At 41.5% G+C, this 23435-nt stretch overlaps 1 protein-coding gene across 5 annotated transcripts; it reads right to left on the bottom strand.

The window, feature by feature from the left end:
* Window positions 1-6716: 6716 nt before the first annotated feature.
* LOC145412814 (protein C10) lies at window positions 6717-23202 on the bottom strand. Of its 5 annotated transcripts, none has more exons than XM_080282602.1 (5): window positions 23189-23202; window positions 19799-19877; window positions 13637-13712; window positions 11596-11772; window positions 6718-8338 (listed from the first exon to the last, which is right to left on the bottom strand). In XM_080282602.1, the coding sequence occupies exons 3-5, from the start codon at window positions 13692-13694 to the stop codon at window positions 8211-8213; spliced, it is 363 nt and encodes a 120-aa protein (XP_080138728.1). In that variant the 5' UTR covers window positions 13695-13712; window positions 19799-19877; window positions 23189-23202; the 3' UTR covers window positions 6718-8210. The 5 variants fall into 5 exon arrangements, with proteins under 5 accessions (XP_080138729.1, XP_080138728.1, XP_080138727.1 ...); XM_080282601.1 differs by lacking the exon at window positions 23189-23202 and adding an exon at window positions 23099-23167; XM_080282599.1 differs by lacking the exon at window positions 23189-23202 and adding an exon at window positions 23075-23157.
* Window positions 23203-23435: the final 233 nt, after the last annotated feature.

Genomic DNA, 23435 nt, shown 5'->3' with positions numbered 1-23435 from the left:
TTGAGGAAATACAAAAGATGGTAGTTTGTACTATTTCATCTAAGAAATGGAAATGTAGTTTGATAACATTCAAATTCAGGGATGTCTGGGGTCAGACTGATAATTTTTTTATTAGGAACTTAGGTAGGGAGCTAGTTACAGATGTTTAAGTCTATGCTGGAGAGGAGTGTGTACAGCAACACAAATTACTTGTATGTAATTTGTTGCTAAGAAGATATGAGGGGAAGAAAATGACACATACCTAGGTAGAGAACATGGAAGTTGAAGAACCAAGCAGTGTGGGAAGCTTTCTGTGAAGAAATGTGTAAAGAGATGGCAAGACAGGGTGGTGTGAAAGGGGGTGTAACTAAGCAGTATGATGTTCTAAAGGAGGAGGCTCTGAAAGCCACTGGTCTAGCCTCAGGTTAGATAAGGGGCCCACCAAAGCAAGTGTCTTGGTGGTGGAATGAGGCGGTTAAGGCAATGATGAGGGAAAAAAAAAAATGTAGGGAATGGATATGGGTTGGAGATACTGAGGAATGCCTTACAGCTAAATGTAAAGCTTGAAGAGTGATGCATAGGGCTGATACCATTTTAGGAACCTTTACTGGACAAGTTAAAGTGTTGTTAAAAAGAATGCAGTATACAGTATATAACAGCTATACAGATGTTGGGAGAAGTAGGAGTATTGCTGATGAAGACCTATGTCTATCTGTATTCTGCATCCATCTACAGCCAGGTGCCCCAATCCTGCAATGGGTGGCCACAAACAAATCACCTCCATGTCATTATGTTACCCATCCCAACTCACCCCCTCCCCTCTCAGATACCTCTCCACCCATCCTTGGTATCTCTTTCCCTCTCCCCCTCCCCCCCACCTCGCTCACATACACTCACCTCGTTAGTCTTTCACTCTTCATCCTCTCCACATGGCCAAATCATCTCAATGCACTTCTCCTAATGCTTTCTATCACATCACATCCACACCACAATGCTCCCTCACTTCCTCATTTGTCAGTCTGTCTCTCCATGTAACGCCACATGCTTCTATCAAATAACTCATTTCCACATTTGTGCAGTGGCAATATCATAATCATTGGAGTCTGGTGGTGACATCGTGCATAGTAAATGTATTTTAGGAAAAGTCTTTGACATTTGAGCAAACACCTTCACCTTGGTTAGCTTCCTTTGTAGCATATGAAGAAAGTAAGTCCCACCCATCCTTCACACATTGACTTGATTTCAGCACCTTCCTGGTTTTTGTCATTTTGCTTTTAATTTTTTGTAATAATTTTTCTCTGAAGATGGGACAAAAGTGGGGACAAATGTGAGTAAATGCACACTTTGTTTTTATTGATTTCCCTTTTAATTTAGTTTTACCTTTAGGATTTCAGTGTGTGTGTGTGTGTGTGTGTGTGTGTTAATATCTTATCATCAGGATAATTAGGTCAATTTTAAAACCCTTCATGATGATCAAGCACCTTATCTGGGCGTGTTACATCTGTACCTCATGACCACTGGGGAATAACTACTTGGCTTGCCACTAACCAGTGGTCCCACATGGGTGGAGGGAAAAATTGGCTGAGAGGTGACGATAGCCATCCTATTGGATGTGAGGGTTGCTGGTAATGTCATTGGGCTGAATGACAACATCCTTGTCCTCCCCCTCCCTCTCCCCCTCCCCCTCCACCTCACTCACATACACTCTCCTCATCAGTCTCTCACTCTCCATCCTCTCCACATGTCCAAACCATCTCAGTGTGTTTCTCCTAACGCCTCCTATCACATCCACATCCACACCGCAACGCTCCTTCGCTTTCTCATTTGTCAGTCTGTCTCCCCATGTAACTCCACATGCTCCTGTCTAATAACTCATTTCCACTGCTCTCACTCTTGACTTGTGTCCCTCCAACAAGGTCCAAGCTTCACTTCCATTTGTTAGAGTTGGTATCACAATACTGTCATGTAGTAGCTTTTTCACTTCCACGTTCACCTCCCTGTTTCTCATCACCGCTTTCAATGAACCAACAACCCTCCTTCCCTGCTGTACCCTTTCAAGCACTTCATCCCCAAAACTTCCATCCTTATTCATCACACTACCCAAGTACTTGAATGCACTCACATTCTCCATATCCTAACCAGCCAACCTTACTGTGCATTCTGTGAGTTAACCTTCCTGTGCATTCTGTGAGTTCATTCCTCTCAAACACCATAACTTTACTCTTGTTTTCATTAACTTTTAGATTCCTCTTCCTACAAACTGTCCCAAATTCATTCACCAAACCTTGCAACTCCCATTCATCTTCACCCAACAATACTGTATCATCAGCAAACAGCAACACCAGAATCTTCCACATCACACCCTCATTCAATAGGGTCACCCCCACATCCACTGCCCTACCTTGCACCTCCTTTACAACCCCATCCATGTATATAATAAACAGCCATGGAGACATCACACATCCCTGTTCCGGTCCAACATGTAGATCAAAGGACTCACTCAGCTCACCATCAACTCACACCGTAGCCCTAGCTCCTTCGTACATACTTTTCATAGCACTCAACAATTTCCCCTCCACTCCATATATTCTTAATACTTTCCACATACCTTGCCTGTCTACTCTGTCATATGCTTCCTCCAAGTCCATGAAGGCAGCATACACTTTCTTCCCCTTCTCTAGATACTTCTACACTAAACATCTTAGAACAGATATCTGATCTACACACCCTTTTCCCTTCCTAAATCCCCCTTGTTCTTCTCCAACCAGCTCCTCTGTTATATTCCTACCCCTATCAGTGAGTATTCTACCATAATTATATTTTTCCAGTCACACTAAGAAGGCAAATACCCCTATGGTTCCCACATACTTCTCTCTTCCCTTTTCCTTTGTGTAAAGGAACAATTATACCTGATTTCCAGGCCTCTGGAACCCTTCCTTCTTCCCAAGCCAATCTACACAACTTCCATATCCACTCCACAACAATCTCACCCCCATACTTCTGCATTTCACCACACATTCCATCAGTTCCTGGGGCCTTTCCCATCTTGATCATCTTCATTGCTTCCACTACTTCCACCCCACTGATCTCTTCCTACTGATCATAAATATAATAATAATAACACTTACGCTGTAACCGAGGAGTAGACTGTAGCACCAGTCGAGCAGGGCAGTACTTCCGAGGTGGATGGAAAGCTGATGACAGGGAGTGCTGGAGCTCCCGTTGCATCAGCCCTCAGGACTAGTTCCGGACCATCCCCCTTTGCTGAACTTTTTCAGTGTCTCAGTTACACAGAGAGTAGGCCAGCATGCTCTCCAGTACAAATTTCTCTAACTATCTTGACCAAACTACATGCACAGTACACACTACACTTCCTATTCAAAATTTACCAAAAATGGCGTCGTTTTATCAAGCCTCGGAGTCCCCATGGGGGGAGACCATAAATGCCCCCACCATCTGCCCCTCTCCCGGTGACGACTCAAGGTGCCTGGAACCACTGTCTGACTCTCTTCTTCTTCATTTTTGCAACATTCGTGGCCTTTCCTCTAACTTTCGCTCTGTTGAGCACCACCTCTCCTCCTCTAAACCTCACCTTCTTTTTCTAACGGAGACTCAGCTGTCTGAGGCAACTGACAGCAAACCCTTTTCTGTATCCTCCTACTTTCTCTATACTCATTTCAAAGCCAAAGGTGGCTGTTGTGTGTATATACGCAACGACTTATCTTGCTCTCGTGTTCCTGAACTTGATTCTTCTGAATTCTCCACACTCTGGCTTCGGCTTTCCTGTCATTCTCTGACTAAATATATCTGTGCTGTTTACTTATCCCCTAATTCTACTGACTATCAAAAATTCTTCGACTATCTTACTTCTACGATGGAACACATTCTATCCATTTCTCCTTTCTCTGAAATCTCCATTCTTGGAGATTTCAATGTTCACCACCACCTTTGGCTCTCCTCTCCTTTCACGGATCCACCTGGTGAACAAGCCTACATCTTTTCTATCCTTAATGACCTAGAGCAGTTTGTACAGCACCCTACCCGTATCCCTGACCGCCTTGGAGAGAGCTCCAACATACTTGACCTCTTCCTCACAACTAATCCTTCTGCTTACTCTGTTAATCTTTTCTCTCCGTTGGGCTCCTCCGATCACAACCTTATTACCTTAACCTGTCCTATCACTCCGGTACGGCCTGTGGACCCTCCAGGGAAACGTCGTCTGTGGCATTTTGGAGCCGCAGACTGGGAGGCCCTCAGGCAGTACTTCTTTGATTTTCCCTGGAATGATTATTGCTTCCATGGCCGTGAGCCATCTGAGTGTGCCTTGCGCATTACGGAGGTTATTCTCTCGGGCATGGAAGCATACATTCCTTTCTCATATCCTTTGACTAATGCAAGAAAGCCTTGGTTTAATCACGCTTGTTCTAATGCTGTCCGCAACAAGGAGAGGGCCTACAAAAGGTACCGGAGCCAACCCACCCCTGAATCACATCATCTTTACGTTTCTGCCCGGAATCGTGCTAAGTCTGTTCTTCGCTCTACTAAAAATAATTTCATCCATACTAAATGCTGTCAACTCTCCAACTCGAATTCTTCCCGCTCCTTGTGGCATCTTGCCAAAAATCTTTCCAACAATTTTACCTCATCATCCTTCCCTCCTCTTTTCTACTCTGATGGTTCTGTAGCTATTTCTTCTACTGATAAAGCAGATCTCTTTGCACAGACTTTCTCCTCCAATTCTACCTTAGACGATTCCGGTGCTGTTCCTCCATCACTTCCCCCCTCTGACTTCCTCATGGCTGACATTAAAATTTCTTCAGTTGATGTATTTTCTGCCATCACTGGCCTCAGTACTAACAAGGCATATGGGCCTGATGGGGTCCCTCCTGTTGTTCTCAAGAACTGTGCTTCTGTGCTTACACCCTGCCTAGGCAAACTCTTTCGTCTTTGTCTGTCAACTTGTACCTTTCCTTCTTGCTGGAAGTTTGCTCTCATTCAGCCAGTCCCAAAGAAGGGTGACCACTCCTAACCCTCCAGCTATCGTCCAATTGCTTTAACGTCCTGTATTTCAAAAGTTTTCGAGTCAATTCTTAATAGAAAAATTTTAAGGCATCTTTCCTATCACAACCTTCTTTCCGATCGTCAGTATGGGTTCCGTCAGGACGCTCCACTGGCGATCTTCTCACCTACCTTTCAGACTCCTGGTCATCCTCCTTTCGGGACTTTGGCGAAAGCTTTGCCATTGCACTTGACATCTCAAAGGCTTTCGATCGAGTCTGGCATAAATCTTTAATTTCCAAACTGCCCTCCTACGGTTTCTATCCTTCTATCTGTTCCTTCATCGCTAGCTTCCTTTCTGGTCGTTCTATAGCCGCTGTTGTAGACGGCCATCGTTCTTCTCCTAGATCAATCAACAGTGGTGTTCCTCAGGGCTCTGTCCTATCACCAACTCTCTTCCTTTTATTCATCAATGATCTTCTAAGCTGTACATCTAACCCTATCCACTCATACACTGATGACTCCACCCTTCACCTTTCCATTCGGTTCCCGCAACGCCCATCTCAACAGTTACTTCAACAAACAAGGGATGAGGCTATGGCACACCTAATGTCTGACTTGGCTCGTATCTCTGACTGGGGTAAAAATAATATGGTTGTCTTTAATGCATCTAAGACTCAGTTCTTACACCTATCAACCCGACAAAATCTTCCACAGGTATACCCACTAATGTTTAATAATATTCAGCTTAATCCTGCATCATCCTTGAACATGATTGGGGTTTCATTTACTCAGGACTTATCTTGGAAAGATCATATTACATCTCTTGTAAAATCTGCTTCCAAGAGATTGGGTGTGCTAGGCCGACTCCGCTCTTTATTTACCCCTGCGCAATTGTTGACTCTATACAGGAGTTTTATCCGCCCCTGTGTGGAGTACAACTCTCATGTGTGGGGAGGCTCCCCACATACAGCTCTTCTCAATAGGGTGGAGTCAAAGGCTTTTCGTCTCATTAACTCTCCTCCTCTTACTGACTCCCTTCATCCTCTGTCTCTTCGCCGCACTGTTGCATCTTTATCTCTTTTCTATCGCTACTTTAATGGTCACTGCTCCTCTGAACTGTCTGCTTGCATTCCTCCACCTCTACGACGGGTGCGTAGCACAAATCTGCAGCAGCAAACTCTCATCCTTTTTCTGTCCAACTCTCTAATGCAAGAGTTAACCGTTACTCCCAGTCTTTCATTTATGCAACAGGTCAGCTCTGGAACTGTCTCCCTCTGTCTGTATTTCCTGCTGCCTATGATCTCCAGTCTTTCAGACGCAGTGTGTCCAGGCATCTCAAAATTATCGGATCTTGAATTTGGCTCTATATTGTATTTTGTTTTTCTCTTGGAGGGAACTGTTACTGCGGGCTCATGGCCTTTGGTTCCTTCTTCCTCGCATTAAAAAAAAAAAAAAAAAAAACTACGAAAGGGATTAAAAGAGCATACAGTTCAACACTTCTTACTCTTACTGTGAATAGCAGTGCAGATTTATATATATATATATATATATATATATATCTATCTATCTATCTATCTATCTATTGCCAGACGCCTCAATCCCGTTTGGGGTGGCCACAAACAAATCACCTCCAAGTCGCCCTGTCCCCCGCCATTTCACTGCCCTGCTCCCAACTCACACCCCCCTCTCTCATATACCTCTCCACCCCATCCCTCGATCTCATCCTTGGCCTCCCCCTCCCTCTTCCCCCCTCCACCTCACTCACATACACTTTCTTCGTCAGTCTTTCACCCTCCATCCTCTCCACATGGCCAAACCACCTCAGTGTGTTTCTCATAACGCTTCCTATCACATCCACATCCACACCACAACAGAGGAAGGAAAAACAAAATTACTTTCATCAACATCATACATGTATTTCCGTTGTTACAACCCAACTCCTAACAACGCCATATGTGGACTGTTACGACCTAATTACTAAGCATTTAGTATTAAGTGATTTGGGTATGGTGAAGGGTATAAGTATGAGTACGGTCAAGGGTGTATTATATTTAGCTGGATATTTTGTTTAATTTGTCTATGCACTTGTGAAGATTACTAAACACAACGAAAACTCGAAACCTTTGTCTACCCTTTTTAGTCAGATTGTCCTTGTTTGTTGTTACCTGTTGGGATCTGGATAGACTTAAACCGTAAGCTAAATCTTTTCTCAAGTCCCAACTTGTAACACCATCATCATCATCATCATCCCCTACCTAACTCCCACGTACAAGGCTGGGTCAGACAGGTATGGGGCTGTACATGGCAAGGACTATACTTTGATTATAATGGAATGGCTCTGCCCTGCAATTTACAAATGGGTGACTTAGGTGAAGTTTTAGCATGATGAGTTCTGCCTGTCCACTGAAGCTAAAAATATGAAGATCTGAATGATAAATGAATGGATATAATGTCTGTATTACTGTACCAGGTTAATCAAAAAGAAAAGAAAAATATCCTACTCTATACTATGGGGCTAGGTACAAGACTAGGCTACTCCTGGCAGCATTACATGACAAAAATGTCTTGCCACTTCTTGGATTGGAACTGGAAGACATTTATGCATGACCTTTCCTGGTAAGAAACTTACTGAGGCATTTGAACATTACTGGGCACTGTACTCTGATAAGCTTATTTTACTTGTGCTCTCCTGTTTCTGTTTCTGGATCCTGTTTACACCATTTATAATGGTGAGAAATATTACTGATAATGGTAAATATATTAATGTGGCTTTTGAATTATTTATCTGTAATGTATCCATATTATTTATCTACTGCTGGATCTCTAATTCCCAAGCTCATCTGAAATTTCCACAACAAAATCATTCCAAATCTCCCAATCACGTATCAAGATCACTTCCTTTCATCACCCAAGTTTGTATTCCTTCTTTTATGCTTTATCTGGTTTTCAAAGTTCCTTTCTTAGATGATCACATACTGCGGTTAGGTTACATCAAAGATTCGTAACAACCACAAACACAAATGGATTGAAGCAAATATTCATGCCAACCAGAAAAGCAATTAGATTACATGAACAATTCATTCCAAAAAGAAATGCTAGGATTATCTTTCTTAAACAAATTCATTCCAAAAAGAAATGCTAGGATTATCTTTCTTAAACAATGAGGTACCAGCTTATGCTTAGAACACTAGTTTCACTTTTCCAAAATACTGTATTATGAAATCTGGTTGCTACGGGTGACTAGATGGTGGGATGACAACTGCAGGCAAGAAATATGATCGTACTTGTGCATGAAGTCTTGCTACCTCTGGGTCATCTTGTCCCAAGTTCTTCATTACATGTTCAAACTGGATTGCTCCTGTGAATATAAAGCAAATTCAGTCTCATAAGGTCAAATATTACACAAAACAAAGCAATAGTTACTAAAATTAACCATCAATCCACTTCTGGAAAAAAAAAAAGAAGAAAAAAAAAAAAGGCTATATTTCAGTCAATAAGCTACGGCACTTCAAGGACACTGGTGTGGCCATTGCCAATAGTAGTGAGTGAGGGATTGATCTTGACACATCTGTTCATCAAGGAGTGTTGTAATTCCACTGCAGCATACATGAATTTTGAAAGACACTGTTCCATACTTACATGGGTCGGCCATGTTCATCTAATGCCTGTTCTCTTAAGGTGCACAATCTGCAGCATGTGTGTGTCAAGTTTTTATAATTTGCTTTGGTATGTAATACTGTAGTCTGTTGCTTATATAATCAGCAATCATCTAATCAGCACTGTCAATCAATGAACTGGTTAATAAAGCTTACAAAGTTATTATTTCCACCAAATGGTCGCAATAAAGGTCTGTCTATAGGCAGATACCTTAATCCTGGAAGGGATGGCCACAGATTAATCACATCCATGTTACCCTGTTTTCTGCCATCTGGCTGTCCCCTCCTCCACCTTATACCACTCCCACTCATCTACCTCTCTACCCTATCCCTCCATCACATCTTCGGTCTCCCTTTTCTCCTTTCTCCTTTCACCATATTTACATGCTTTCCTAGTCAATCTCTTCTCCATTCTCTCCACATGGCTAAACCACCTCAGGGTACAGTACTTCTAATGCTTTCATGTACTGCACTGCTAGGCACAGAGATCTTGTGAGACGATTTTTTTTTTTTTTTTTGTGAGGAAGAAGGAACCAAAGGCCATGAGCCCACAAAACTGTTCCTTCCAAGAGAAAAACAAAATACAAGAGAGAGCCAAATTCAAGATCCATTCATTTCAAGATGCCTGGACACACTGCGTTTGAAAGACTGGAGATCATAGGAAGCAGGAAATACAGACGGAGGGAGACAGTTCCAGAGTTAACCCGTTGCATAAATGAAGGACTGGGAGTAACGGTTAACTCTTGCATTAGAGAATTGGACAGAAAAAGGGTGAGAGTTTGCTGCTAGACGGGTGCTACGCGCCCGTCGTAGAAGTGGAGGAATGCATGCAGACAGTTCAGAGATGTATTGTGATGGGAGGAGTAGCTGCTGAAGGACAGAAATTTCTGGAGGACTATTTGTTGGGTAGATGAGGACACCCATCATCCACTCCCATGATGTAGTGCTACCTTAACCTCTTCAGTCCAGTTAAGAAATTTAGAGTTTATTCTTGCTACATCCTTTGACTGAAGGGGTTAGGGTGACTAAGCTGAAGAGCCTAAATGGTTTTCCATTACTATATCTATCGATCTATGCTCAGATGCCTTTATCCTGTAAGAGATGGCCATAAAGAAATCACCTCCATGTCGCCCTGTTCCCTGCTATTTCGTTGCCCTCCTTCCAATTTACTCTCCCGTCTCCCCTCTCCATTCCATCCCTCCATTTCATCCTTGGTCTCTCCCTCCCTCTCACCCTATTCACCTCACTCACGTACATTTGCCTCTTTAGTCTCTCACTCTCCATCCTCTCCTCAAGGCCAAACTACCTCAGTGTATTTTTCCTAACGCTTTCTGTCACATCCACATCCACACTACAATGTTCCTTTTTCCTCACATTTCTCAGCCTGTCTCGCTATGTAACTCCATATGCTCCTCAAAAAATAACTCATTTTCACTGCTCTCACACTTGTGTTCTTCCAACAGGGTCCAAGCTTCGCCTCCATGCAATGTAGTGGGGATCACAATACTATCATGGAAATGACTTTTTTTTTTTTTACTTCCATGCTGTCACTTTTTTCAATGAACCAGCATCCTTTCTTCACTGTTGTATCCTTTCAAGCACTTCATCCACTATAACTCCCATCCTTACTCATCACACTACCCAAGTACCGTACTTGAATGCATTCACATTTTCCATTTTCTCACTATCCAGGCTCACAGTGCATTCAGTGACTTCATTTCTCTTGAGGACCACAACTTTACTCTTCACTGTTTTCACATTTGGATTCTGTTTTTCACACACTGTATTCTCCCAAACTCATTCACCAAGCCTTGCAGTTCCTCTTCGTATTCACTTAACAATACAGTATCATCTGCAAACAACAGAACAGGAAGATACCAAACACTGCCGTCTCATTAGGGCCGCTCCAACATCTACAGCCCTACCTTGTATCTCTCTTATAACTATCCATACAGAAACTGAATGACCATGGAGAGATGGCACATCCCTGTTTCAATCCAACATTCAGATAGAAAAATTCACTCAGTTCACCAACCACACGTACTGCAGCCTTAGCGCCCTTATACATACTCCTCATGGCATTCAACAGCTTCTCATTTACTCCATTTATTTTTAATATTTTCCATAACCATGGAGTTATTTTTCCAAAAACATTCACTTTCACACTGAATTCTCCAAGTAAATGTTCAAAGGTCCATCAGCTTCCCATTTACTCAATATCTTTTTAATATTTTCCATAACCAAGGAGTTATTCTTCCAATCACATCCACTTTAACACTGAATTGCCCAAGTAAATGTTTATAGGTCCATCACCCTACATGCCTTTTTATTGTAAGGTAACTTGTTCAAAAGTTGTTAAGCTTTTCACAAAGAAGGATCTCCAGACTGAACAAACTATCTGATCATCATCATCATCATCATCTCTGCTCCTTTCTGGGAACCTCTGGACATGGGATGGCTATGACATAAGTGTCTCCAAGCTGGCAACATTATCCTCACAGACCTTTCTCACTCTCTCACATACTCCTTTTCCTCTTCCTACTGTCTTCAGTGTATTTCACTCTATTCTTTCAAACCACGTAAGGTCTGTCTCTACTAACACAACCTTCAATCTTACTTTCACACACTTTCTTTGGTACCCTATTTATCTCCATTCTTTTTACATGTCCATACCATCTCAATATAAATTGCTTCATCCACTCAGCAAAAAAATAATAATAGATATCACAATGAAAAGGTTTATCAAGACTGTTTTTAACCTCTTCACATGCAAGAAACCACACAGTAGCATCAATAATAAAGTAAAAGTCCTATCATCATACTGAAGGGGATAATTAATTAGCACAAAATATGCCAAAATGATTCTTTCATAAATATTTCAAGCAATCTACATTCGCTGGCTTAAGACCATTTAAATACTAGTAATGTTAGAAATATGGTTCGTTACCAAGTGACTCACCAACTCCATCCTGTGTGAAACCATAGTTGGCAATAACTTTTGTTGTGACCTGAGTCACTAAAGGGAAGACTCGTGTCATGAGAGCCACCATGTCATTCCCAGCAGCCTCTCGTGACTCCTCCAGAGCTTCCACCACCTCACCACTTGTCAAACATGCCAATATCTCCTGCAGAGCCGCTGAAAAACAAAAACAAATGACTTCGCTTAATTGATGTAAGCCTAAAAGTGTGAAGATATCTTTTATGCACTGTATTCAAGCACTTAGTTTATTTAAAGCACTCCTCATTATGTAATACTGATATTAAGTACAACATCTTTTTGGCCCATCTGTCCCCCAGGATCCAATATAGAGATCTAACTCCAAAATAGTTAAGTAGAGAAAAAATGTCAAAATATGCAGTGAAACTACAGTATTCAAGCATATATCAACAATAAAAATGCTACAAATTTTGCCAGCTTCGTACAGCCATAATTCAGAGTTGTGCAGTTGTGGTAATGGTCATATGTCTTCAGGATGGCAGGTGGCAAGCTCTATCACCATCACAAGCAGGTTTAGTACATACTCCTAAATATCTCTGCAACTATCTGTCTCTATCTATTTGCCAGACGCCATAATCCCGTAAGGGGTGGTCAGTTGACTTTGAGTTACACTGCAACTAAATTCATTGAAATCTTCTTCACCACTTTTTTTTTCCAATTTTTTTGCACTACCGTACTGGTTAGTACTATATAAGTATCCATAGTATGGGTAAGTGAGGGCATGTTTGAGGAGATACCAGGCATCAGGTACACAGTCCCCAGGCCACACAACAGCTTAGAGGGACACTGAGTAGGTGATTCAGAGGCAATACTCAAATGCAGGTATCTAGCTTCAACACAAGCTCAACTGAGTCCATACCACTGGCCACCCATTACACAAATGGGGTCAACAGTGGTTTTGAAGTTAATTCCTTGATTACTGGACTGACCTTTTTTACTTATTTTTCTTTTTTTATCTTTGATACCAGGAGACAATATTATTCAGCTCAGGAGAGACCTATCAGTCATACTTCAAGGGTAGACACCATCTCCATTAAGTCTTTCAGTGTAATGATATCTTTCCTAGTATTTCATTTCTCATACTGTCAGATGAATTTAAGTAACTTGTGGGAGTCCTTAACCACATTCACTTCAATGATGATACAGTATTTTTATTTCATTTTTGCCATCATAGGACAACTTTGTACGGCTGAGGATATCTCTGAGTTGAAGAGATTACCTTCTTCAGTATAATATTACTGTGCCATGCACTTCATTCTTTGAGGGGCTTAGGCATTGCACCTATGAAAAGGGCTGTTTGCTGGAACATGTAGCATTCTGCAAAAAGATGTATTTCCTGATGTCAGTCAACAGCCATTGTTTGGGATCAAATGGTCAACAGCATGTGACCTTACCCACTGAGCAGGGGCAGCTACAACTTGATAATTTAGTTCAGCTTAGGAGAGAGGACTCAGATGGAATGGGCTATACTTTTTAAAAAGGCACACACTGTAATGGATACTCTTAATTTATAAGTGAAGGTTTCCTGGGGTGGTCAGTACCTGTCTAAACAAGAAATCATATCATGGATTCACAGGCATATTGAAATCAGGTACTGTCTGTGACTTACAGGGGCAGATCAACAAATATTTTTAAGGTGTTGCCCATATCTTTTTCCGAAATAATGAAGATTCGACATCCCCTTGTCTAAGTCAGCTAAGCAATATTTGTCAGTAAGGATGGTTTATGTGGGGGAAATAAATATAATAATCAACAAAAGATACATTCTATACATTCACATTAGCTATTGGATATTACCTTAGTGATGATGATGTAAAGTCAAACTAAATAATATTTGTCAGTACGGATGGTTTATGTGGAAAAAATAAGCAATAGTCAGCAAAAACTACATTCTGTATATGCACAATACTGGATACTACCTTAATGTGATAAACCTGGGGTGTTCCTCAGGTACCATGGGCAACATCCCTGAATCAACCCATGATTTAATTCTTCAAATTACCTTTTGCTTTATCAGCTGTAAAGTTTTCTGGATATCCATCATGCTCACTGGCGGCCATGCCTATTAGATTTTACTTCTGAAAAACAATGGAAGTATACCTGTATATTATTAATAACAGTATTCTTACTGGGATGCACGAATGGTAACAAACCAACTACCCAACATTATGATTCTACAGTTCCATATTTACAACACATATTGTCTACATTTCTTCATAACATGAAAGCATCTGAAATATGAAAATTTTTCCTTGCAAACACTTCTGGAAAATATAAGAAAATAAATCAACACACTTTTCTAACATCAAATACAAGCTGTGATTAAAAAAAAAAAAAAAGTATCAAGACTAGTTACAAAAAAAAAAAATAAATAAATAAATAAATAATACTCAGCTATGGTATTCAGTTTCCTTCTAATGTCACACACTTACTTCAGTGCCCCTGCCACTGCTGGAAGCATTTATGAAATGGCTTCCTTGTGATGGTTTTCAGTTGCTGTGTCGTATTTTGTCTGATGCATTCCACATCCACCTTTTTAAATTGTCATTAAAGTACTATTATCATTATTATTATTATTATTATTACTATTATTATTATTATTATTGTGTGGTAGGTGGGGGCACCCACCATCCACTCACTCATTGTAGTGCTGCTCTCGGGTGTCTGCCCTGTCCTCTCCTCCATCCTTGTTTCCTTCCATCTTCTGTCTTTTTTTCCTTCATTCTTTTCTCTTCCTTCTGCCTACGGGCGACTTTACACTTCCTCTTCTGTCTTTCATTCCCTCATTCTTTCCTCTCCCTTCTGCCTATGGGTGACTTTACACTGAGTGACAAGCCAAATGGTTTCCTGTACACCAGGAAACCATTTACTATGCTGGGTGGTAACCATATAACCAAATTTTGGTGCCTGGTGGTTTAGTGGGTAATTACAGTAGAAGTCCAATTTTTCGGCATCTATGGGACCAGGCAAGTGCCGAAAAATCAAAATTGCCGAATTATCAAAAACCCTACCCACTCAGTACCTTATATGTTTCGGTGAACACTATCATCACTACTCATATCATTACAAATGTGTTTGGAGAGAGTACTGTATACTGTTTGATACTGTACAATACTGTAATGAATACAGTACTATACCTGAATATGAAAAATAAAGAAATTAGTGAACATACTGTATATAAATGTAATGGTACAGTAGGCCTACAGGTTTACATGCACTTACCTAAACTTATAGTAGGTTCCTTATTTACATATGTACAATAGAAGGTAGTTGACTGGAGTCTGCTACTGCTGGAAGAAGTCCCCAGCAGTAGAGGGGAAGAAAAAAATCGGAAAATCTGCTGAACGATCAGAGATTTTCGTAAATGGGACTATTTCTCAAAACTGCCGAAATGTCAGATTTGCCGGGGAATTGGATGCCGAAGAATTGGACTTTTACTGTATTGTGCTCCAGTCGGATTGAACCGGTGAAGGTTTATATCCAAGGGGTGATTGGGGTTTATTGCTCAAGTAATGCCACTCAGGGATGAGTGAGGCTGGTCACTCTCATCTTAAATGTTAGGACCAACTGCCTAGCCTCGGGCTACACTCCTCAATGGGCAACGTAGGATTGGATGATGGATGGATGGATGGATGGATTATTATTATTATTATTATTATTATTATTATTATTATCCCCTTTGTACTCCGTGACGCGTTTGATGTCATTAGGGTCTTTCCTCATAAATGCACAGTGACGTCTTTAGGGTATAAAACCATAAAAAATTGGCCCCCCCCCCAAAAAAAAGTTTTCAGTCAATTTGCATCATTTTTTGATGCGTCATAGCTTGCCCGGCTCACGTCAAAAGTAATGAGTTGGCAACAGCGGGTCCCAATACCCGTGACAGCACATTCAGGTATTTTAGTACCAAATGAACTGTTAGTGGGGAAGGTTGTGCACGGCCCCTTGTCCCTTTAAATCTCCTCTATTACCCCCATCCTGGCAGAGTGACATATTTCACTATACCAGTAGTGCTTATGTATAGTTTCTGGGCACTATTGTGATTAGATTTGGTGTTCGCAATAGGAAATTAGGTGTTTGTGAATGTTTGTGGCCGTTATCAGCCGTTGGGCCAACAAAGATTGTGCTACTGTTTCTAACCAACTACACTGCCTCTACCCTGCACCTTTTGTGAGAATTCAACTATAAAAATAGTGACATAGAATCATGTGAATATAGTAGTGTGCAATATCTAGTGTGCAAGGAAATGGTCAAATACATGTAGCAGCTTAGGGGGAGGCGGTAAACTGCCGTACAGTCACTACACTGCATGGGTACAGCATAGTTTTTTGCATTTTTCTCAAAAACTATGGGACGTAGGACAATGCTGATTATATCATGTGAAAGCCCATGAAATTCTGCATATGATGATGAAATAAAAACATAACACTGCCAAGAAAATTTTTTGTTAGAGCTCCCGGAATAAAAACTGTTGTCTGTCGGAAAAAGTTTTACTTTTTTGCTTATTACTCGAAAAACATACCTCTTATCAAAATGCCAACTGACCCATTTGAAAGTTAATAAAATTCTCTTTCAAATGATGGTATAACATGTCATGATATGTCTGTAAACATTCAGGCTATGATGTTGGGAAGTGAGATGAATGTTCCTGAATGTTTAATCACAATGCCCTAATGTACATATAGTGTGTGTGTGTGTGTGTGTGTGTGTGTGTGTGTGTGTTTTTTTGGGGGAGGGGGGGGGTTGCTTATCATATGGGACAAACATCGACAAATAGGAATATGTAGGTTTTGTGGCAAAATAAATATGTTTGGGTGGTGAAAATAAGCCAAGAATGCACTTTTTTGGAGCATGCAGCAGGCGGCAGGGGGAGGGGAGAAAGCCGACGTGTCGTGGAACGCGAAACTTATTGAAACTTATCATGAACGAAAGGGTTATTATCATTAGGGGATTGTTTACCATGACTTTGCTCCACCAGGCCAGACAATCATTAAAGATTACTTCATCCAATTTCTGAGATGTGGAGAAACATAGTCATAAGAGGTGAAAGCATAAGAGTGGTGACTGGCAGCATCACAACAACAGTGCCCTTGCCCATGTTTCAAAGCTTGTCCACCAGTTCCAGGCCAAGGCCAAGCATCAAATCATGCTAGTCCGCCATCCACCATACTCGCGTGCTTGCTCCTGTGACTTTTTTGGGAAGGTTCCCAAAACGTAGCTCAATGCTAAAGAGTTCAAGGCTGTGGAGAGGATCAGGTAAAAATGCAACACAGCAGTAGAACACTATCATAAACAAGGTATTCCAAAAATGCTTCCAGCAGTGGCAGAAGTGTTGGAGTAAGTGTATTTGAGATGCGTGACATCCACACCTGTATCTGCAGAGCACCTGCATTAAAATATAAATCCACATCTCTTTGCATCCACAGTCTCATTCAGCATCTGCATCAGCATACAGGTCAACCAATTCTGTGTCCAGCACTGCATCTGCACTTCCGGTAAGGGCACGTTACGAATGTATGAAATTATGTTGTTACCAGTATTCAATTTTGTCACCAAAACTTAAAAAAGATATATCGTTATGGTCCACTCTCTCTCTCACTCAACAAATCAAGACCCTTGGACAATTAACTGTGAGTCTGTTTATCCACTTCATGTGCATGATTTTTCAGGCATACAAGATCAACATTTGGTAACTGGTAATAGCCACTGCCAGTGTGTGATGATGGCAAAGGCTGTTGCCACACAAGGCTTATCATTGTGAGTAATGGCTTCTGCCTCTCTCAATAATTATGGTATAAAGCATAAACAGTACCCAAATTTACTGTGCTATTTTTGTGTGTGAACAACCATGTATATATACAGTATATATATATATATATATATATATACAGTCATTACTCGTTTCACGATGATTCGGTTTATGATAATTCGCTACAACGATAATAAAAAAGTTCCACCCCAAAATTTGATTTACAATAAATTTCCCGCTATAATGATTTTGCCATCGGAAAGCTCCAGGCACACGCAAGGTAACTGTCCCTTGTCTCAGGCAAGATGGCGGCCCCTGTGTGCATTGTCATGGTTCAGGTCCCACCACCCCTTCAAAGCCCAGTCTTTTCAACTTGTTCATGTGTGCCCCCCTGTTATCGTCACCTCTCAGCCAAACATCGTACTACAGTACTGTGGATTTGTGTGCCCAGTGGTAAGGTCAGTGCCAGTGTAGGCCCCAGTGCTATGGTTGGTGCAGGTATGGGTCCCAGTGCTAAGGTTGGTGCAGGTATGGGCCGGATTCCCCTCCCCCTAACCTGTTCCTGTCTGACTCAGAGGCTGACCACTAGGGCCTTTAAGCACAGGTTGTCCCACAGCCTCGGGGGGGACGACTTGGACCAACACAGAAAGGAATGAATGTGGGTTGTCATTTATGGCTCAGTCTTGGTTAGGTGACTTTGGGAAGTTGAGTTGACTTTTATAATGGGTTTCAATCTCCCGATTTACGATAAAATCGGTATATGATAAGGTATGACGACGTAACCCCATCATAAAACGAGTAATGATTGTACAGTATATGTATATAAAGATCAGGGAGCTGTTGCCTCTCCTGACATCGAGAGGGCTCTCCCTCTGTGCAAAGAGATCTTTGTATGCAGCATGTGTTAAGGCGGGATTCCACCAGGGCATTATTTTGGCAACAAGTAGCATGCTACATTCTTGCACAGGCCAAGTGTGTTCAAACCAATTCAACACAAGGCAACATGTGGCATGTGATAATGTGGCATACAACAGGTGGCAACATGTTGCTTGTTAAACTTCAAGCATGTGTCAATATTTCACCTGTTGCCGAGTGTTGCCTGTGGCCTGCCTTCTCAGCAGTCTTGGGAAGGATTCCGTGTTGAAGGCAACAAAATGCATTGGCAGCAAGGAAAAACAGTAGTGTTCATTAAAGAATATACGACATAAATTGCTTTATGGGACATACCCTTGGGAGAATACAAGACTAATCAGGCTAAACTAGATGCACATCGGAGATTAGCCACGAAGTTTGCTTGAGACGTGATGATGCCTTAAGTGATATTTTAAGTATGGCTATAATATGTTGATCATTATTTCATGCCAATAAATGACTGGAGGTCAGTTACAAGTTATGTTAATTATTTCTACTTTGTATATGTTGCCAGGTGTTTTCCTTTTATTTTTAAAAAATTACCTTAACAACAGGCTTAGTGTTCCTTGTCTATCTATCTATCTATTGCCAGACACCATAATCCCGTATGGGGTGGCCATTTGACTTTGAGCTATTGGTTTTATGGGGAGGGGCACTAACCCTCCACCAACCCACTTGCTGACACATAGGGAGCACGTATGGGTTGATTATATGGTTACCACCCAGCATTGTAAATGGTTTCTTGGCTTCCAGGAAACCATTTGGCTTGTCACTCAATGTAAAGCCACCAGTAATGGAAAGAAGAGCAATAAGAAGTAACAGGAAAGATGGTCAAATATTGAAATTTATGGAGGTGAATACACTTGATAAAATAATTTTCACTATTATTGTCATTATTATTATTCCCAGTCTCCTCATTTTAATTATCATAGCTGCTCTGCCATATTGCCAAAAGTAATTGAATCTTGGAATAGTAGTAGCAGTGGTAGCAGTAGTAGTAAATATGGAATAACAGTACATAATTGTAACCGTCAGTGTTTTTAATAATGTAATATTGATATTGTTAGTAATATTATTATGATTATTATTATTATTTGGTAGGTGGGGGCACCCACCATCCACTCACTCAGTGCAATGCTACCTTCAGGTAACTCTGCGCTGAGTGACAAGCCAAATGAATTCTTGCAACGCAGGAAACCAACTACTACGTTGGGTGGTAACCATATAACCAAATAGATGCCCTGTGGTTTGGGTTGAGGTACTTCAGCCAGATGTGGCCCATAAAGGTTTACATCTGAGGGTGGTTGATGTTAATAACTTTCACAATGCCAATTAGGAGCGAGTAACTGGTCACCCTCGCTTTAAATGTTGGGACAGAGTAGCCTAGCCCCAGGCCTACGGTCTTTATGGGGCAAAAAAGATTGGATGATGATGATTAGCCTATTTGTAATGGTAATAGCAGTAATAATAGTAGTAGTATAAACACTGATATATAGAACTTACTTTCACAACATCTCGTAGTGCTTCAGTAATTGTTTGGCAAACCTCTGACACAGTCCCTGAAATAGTCGACACAGAAATCCTGAAAAGGTACAAGAAGGACTTGCAACTGCTTCCTGTAGATGAGAAGGACAACGTTACCAAAAGTCTAATTTTTGGAGGTATGCCCTCCCGGTAATTTGTGTCGCTGTTGGTAATCCTTGGACAAACTTTTGATGAAGGTAAGCAAAATCCTCCACACTTACCCCAGAGTAATGCTTGGTCATTGGCTAGTAACTTGTCAAAAAAAATTCTGAGCAATGTTACTGCTGATAGACAACTCTCTTTTCCACTGGCTGTGCTTTTTTTTTTTTTTTTTTTTTTAATGAGCATTGTGCAGCACCAAAAATGCAGAAGCAGCAGCGATCGTCTCCTGACATTGTGTCAACAACTGGCTCAGGTTTGGTTGAATTGGTGGAAATGCTTTTGTGGCATTCAACATAAAAATTATCATGTAGCATGCTACATGAAGCAACAGTGTTGCCTTGTCGCAGGCAACATGTCTCCTCGTTGAAAGCTGCATTCAACATACATATTGAAAACCTGGCAGGTTGCATGCCACATGTTGCCTTGTGTTCCCCTTGTGGAATCCTGCCTTTAGGAGTGCAATGTCGTATGGCAGTGAAATCTGGGCAGCAAAGGAAGAGGATATTCACAGGCTCAAATGTACGGAAATGACAATGGTTAGGTGGATGTGCAGTGCATCCCTGAGTGTGAGGTCTGGGGAGACTAGGTTTACAACAGAAGAGTTGAGGGGTAGGATGGGACTGGAATATATTGGTGTTATCATGAGGAGAGGTAGATTGATGTGGTTTAGGCATGTGGAAAGGATGGAGGATGATAATTAGGTGCAGAATGTGAGAAGTGTTAATGTTGGGGGGTAGGGTTGCAAGAAGTATGGTACACCTAAAAAGACCTGGGATAAGGTCATTGAGGGTGACCTAAAGGATAAGGGACTGAATAGAGAAGCTGCCAGAGATCAAGCAGCACGGAAAGCTGATGCATGCAAGCATGTTGGAGCCTTCAAAAACGAAACGAAACTATATATACTGCATATATATTAGAGCCAAAGGCATGTCCAGATAGTGGATCCGTCTGGGTGATGGACTTCTCCCATGGCCCCACTGTGAACTTACCTAACTTTGAAAGCTATTGTAAAAGGCCACTAAAGTATGTCATACAACACTTATTCCTCTTGATTAACACTACTCTATCTGGTCAAGCAGACCTATAAACAACAGCCAGTCAATTACCATGGTCAAGCAGACCCATCAACCACAGACAAGCAATGGCCACTGCAGGGCCATACCCTGCAGTGACATAAAAAAAAAAAAAAGAAAAAAAAGCCAGGCTGAGTGAAATGTTCGTGTGGCTATAACTTCCTCCTGGATGCAAGCATTTTTTCTGGATAAAATGAAAAAATGTATGAATAATGGTTTCGAACAGCCAGGTCACAGCGACCTGATAATCGAGGGATTACCCCTAGATCCGATACCCCAGCTTAACGATCAGGGTAGAAATTGCACCATACCCCTCCTAAAGACAGCCAAACCCCGGTTGAACAATGGGTTTTGATTTTTCTTACCGATTTTGATAATATTTCAGACTTAAATTGTGTGTTTAGGTTGATTTATAAACTGCTTTTAGACTTCAATTAATGTATTTTTGCCATAGGTGGGGTGAACGTTGTTATTTTGGGGTACAGTTCACTAAGCTTGATTTTTTTCGAGCCTTATATTTTATGATATTCAGATTATATTTGTTGGTTTAGGTGGGTTATTTACAGGAGTTGGGCATAGGTTAGCTTCCTTGACAGCTGTTAGGCCCTTTCGATTGCCTTTAAACCTGTTTTGGGGCTCATCTGGGTGGGTTTTGGACTTGGTTTGGGGGGAAACCCAAGGCTAGTATATGGTCCACATTGAAATAGGTTAAAAGTACCCCGATATATGATACCCCGCCTAACGATGGGGTTTTACCTAACCAATTAGATCGTTAAACTGGGGTATGCCTGTATAGTAGTAGGAGCAGTAGTAGTTGCTCCCTAAGCAGTCTGGCTGAACAGCCCCAAGTCCTTAAGGAAGACCATGGCCGAGATTAGGCTTTCCCACAGAGCTCTCAAGGAGTGTATGTTGGCACAGGCATTTGTGTGCAACGCAGTCTTCAATAATGTGCTTAATAGTACGGGGTGCTGTGTTGCATCCTGGACAGGCATCAGCGACAGAGTCATCCAGCCTCTTGTGATAACTCAAGAGGGCTGGATGATGTCCACATCTCAGCATGGCCAGGTGGACCCTGTCCTCATAAGGGAGGTAGGATTCAGAAGGGTGGATATCAGGAGGTCATGCATGCAGCTGTGTGTTGTCTTTGAGTGACTGAATACCGGTAGAGCCACGAGTGATTTGAGCATGGATATGCCTCTGGAAACTGGTTTGAGGCAGGTGGGGGGGGGGGAGTTGCCAGTATTTGTGTATGATATCGTGTGCTGGGTGTTGTTTTGATGTTCCTTGGTGTGTGTGGATATGCTGCCATGTAGTGTGGTGGATGATGTGGGTTTGTGGAGGCTGTGGCAAGAATCTGTGTGCTCTCATAACTAGATGATCCTTGACTTTAAGGACTTTGGTTTCTTATTCCAGAACCCTATTTTAGTTCTCACAGCTAACTATAACCTTCTTCAGCACACTCAACTGGTCACTCTGTGGTGCAGTGGTCCTACCCATGAGTAAGCAATGTTATGGTACCAGAGTGTATCTACTTCAGGACAATGCAGATGGGGTCGGGGTGGAAGGGAACTTGAAATATTTGTCAACCACCATCATTTTATCGATTAATCTGGTTGTCATTTTTGAAAGTCAGCACTGGAGGACATAGCCCCAATCAAGCCAACACATTTGCTCGAGACCTGTAATAGTTTTCTTTCATTATTATATTCATGACTATTTACATATATTTTTCTTGCAGTTCTAATCGTGACTAATGGGGTAGAACATACCGGTACCCCTTTGTTTTCTGGTATACTCTTGATTAATCTTACTTTTTAACATTATCACTGTTGAGTTTGTTTGCACAAGCCCTCCGCTAATCCTCAAGTTGATCATTTTCTCCAAAATGAGAGCCACTGACTTTGATTCCTTTTCGTTTTTTGCATGCCACCCACATCGACATCCACATCCCGTGACCTTGGTCATGCAACATTGTAGGTTACCATTTCCCTCTCCATCAGGACACAGGACTCATCCCTACCGTACAGTTATCATGTACTCTCACTATTAGTCAGTTTATGCATGGGTTTTCATGTAACGGATGGTAAATTAGTCATGTGGGTATGGAAGATGGGAAAGAATGAACTCCACAGACACTTGGACTTTCGGCGATTTAAGAAACAAAAACAAAAGTGCGCAGATAATTTGCATATCCTTATGTATGGAACAAAAATAATCTAGCTGTTTTCAGATAATGATTGAAGGCAGACGTATTTCATTCAATGCAATGAACTTTTGTATGAAAGGTAAATATCGGAATCAATCGGAAGACTTTTAAAGCCGAAAGAGTAAAGCAGAGTGTTTTGGTTTTGTAAACAAATGTACCAGAGGGCAGGGAAGGA

Source organism: Coenobita brevimanus, chromosome 94, assembly GCF_032717465.1.
Source record: "Coenobita brevimanus isolate Jiangsu-jjx chromosome 94, ASM3271746v2, whole genome shotgun sequence".
In the NCBI taxonomy this organism is placed as follows: domain Eukaryota; kingdom Metazoa; phylum Arthropoda; class Malacostraca; order Decapoda; family Coenobitidae; genus Coenobita; species Coenobita brevimanus.
This window is presented reverse-complemented; position numbering and strand designations above follow the sequence as displayed.

Coding starts and splice junctions, on each gene's coding strand:
- LOC145412814 (XM_080282602.1), bottom strand. CDS start 13,694: ATGGCCGCCAGTGAGCATGATGGATATCCAGAAAACTTTACAGCTGAT. Junction 11,773..13,636: donor TACAGCTGATAAAGCAAAAG/GTAATTTGAAGA, acceptor TTTGTTTTTCAG/CGGCTCTGCAGGAGATATTG. Junction 8,339..11,595: donor TTTCACACAGGATGGAGTTG/GTGAGTCACTTG, acceptor TTATATTCACAG/GAGCAATCCAGTTTGAACAT.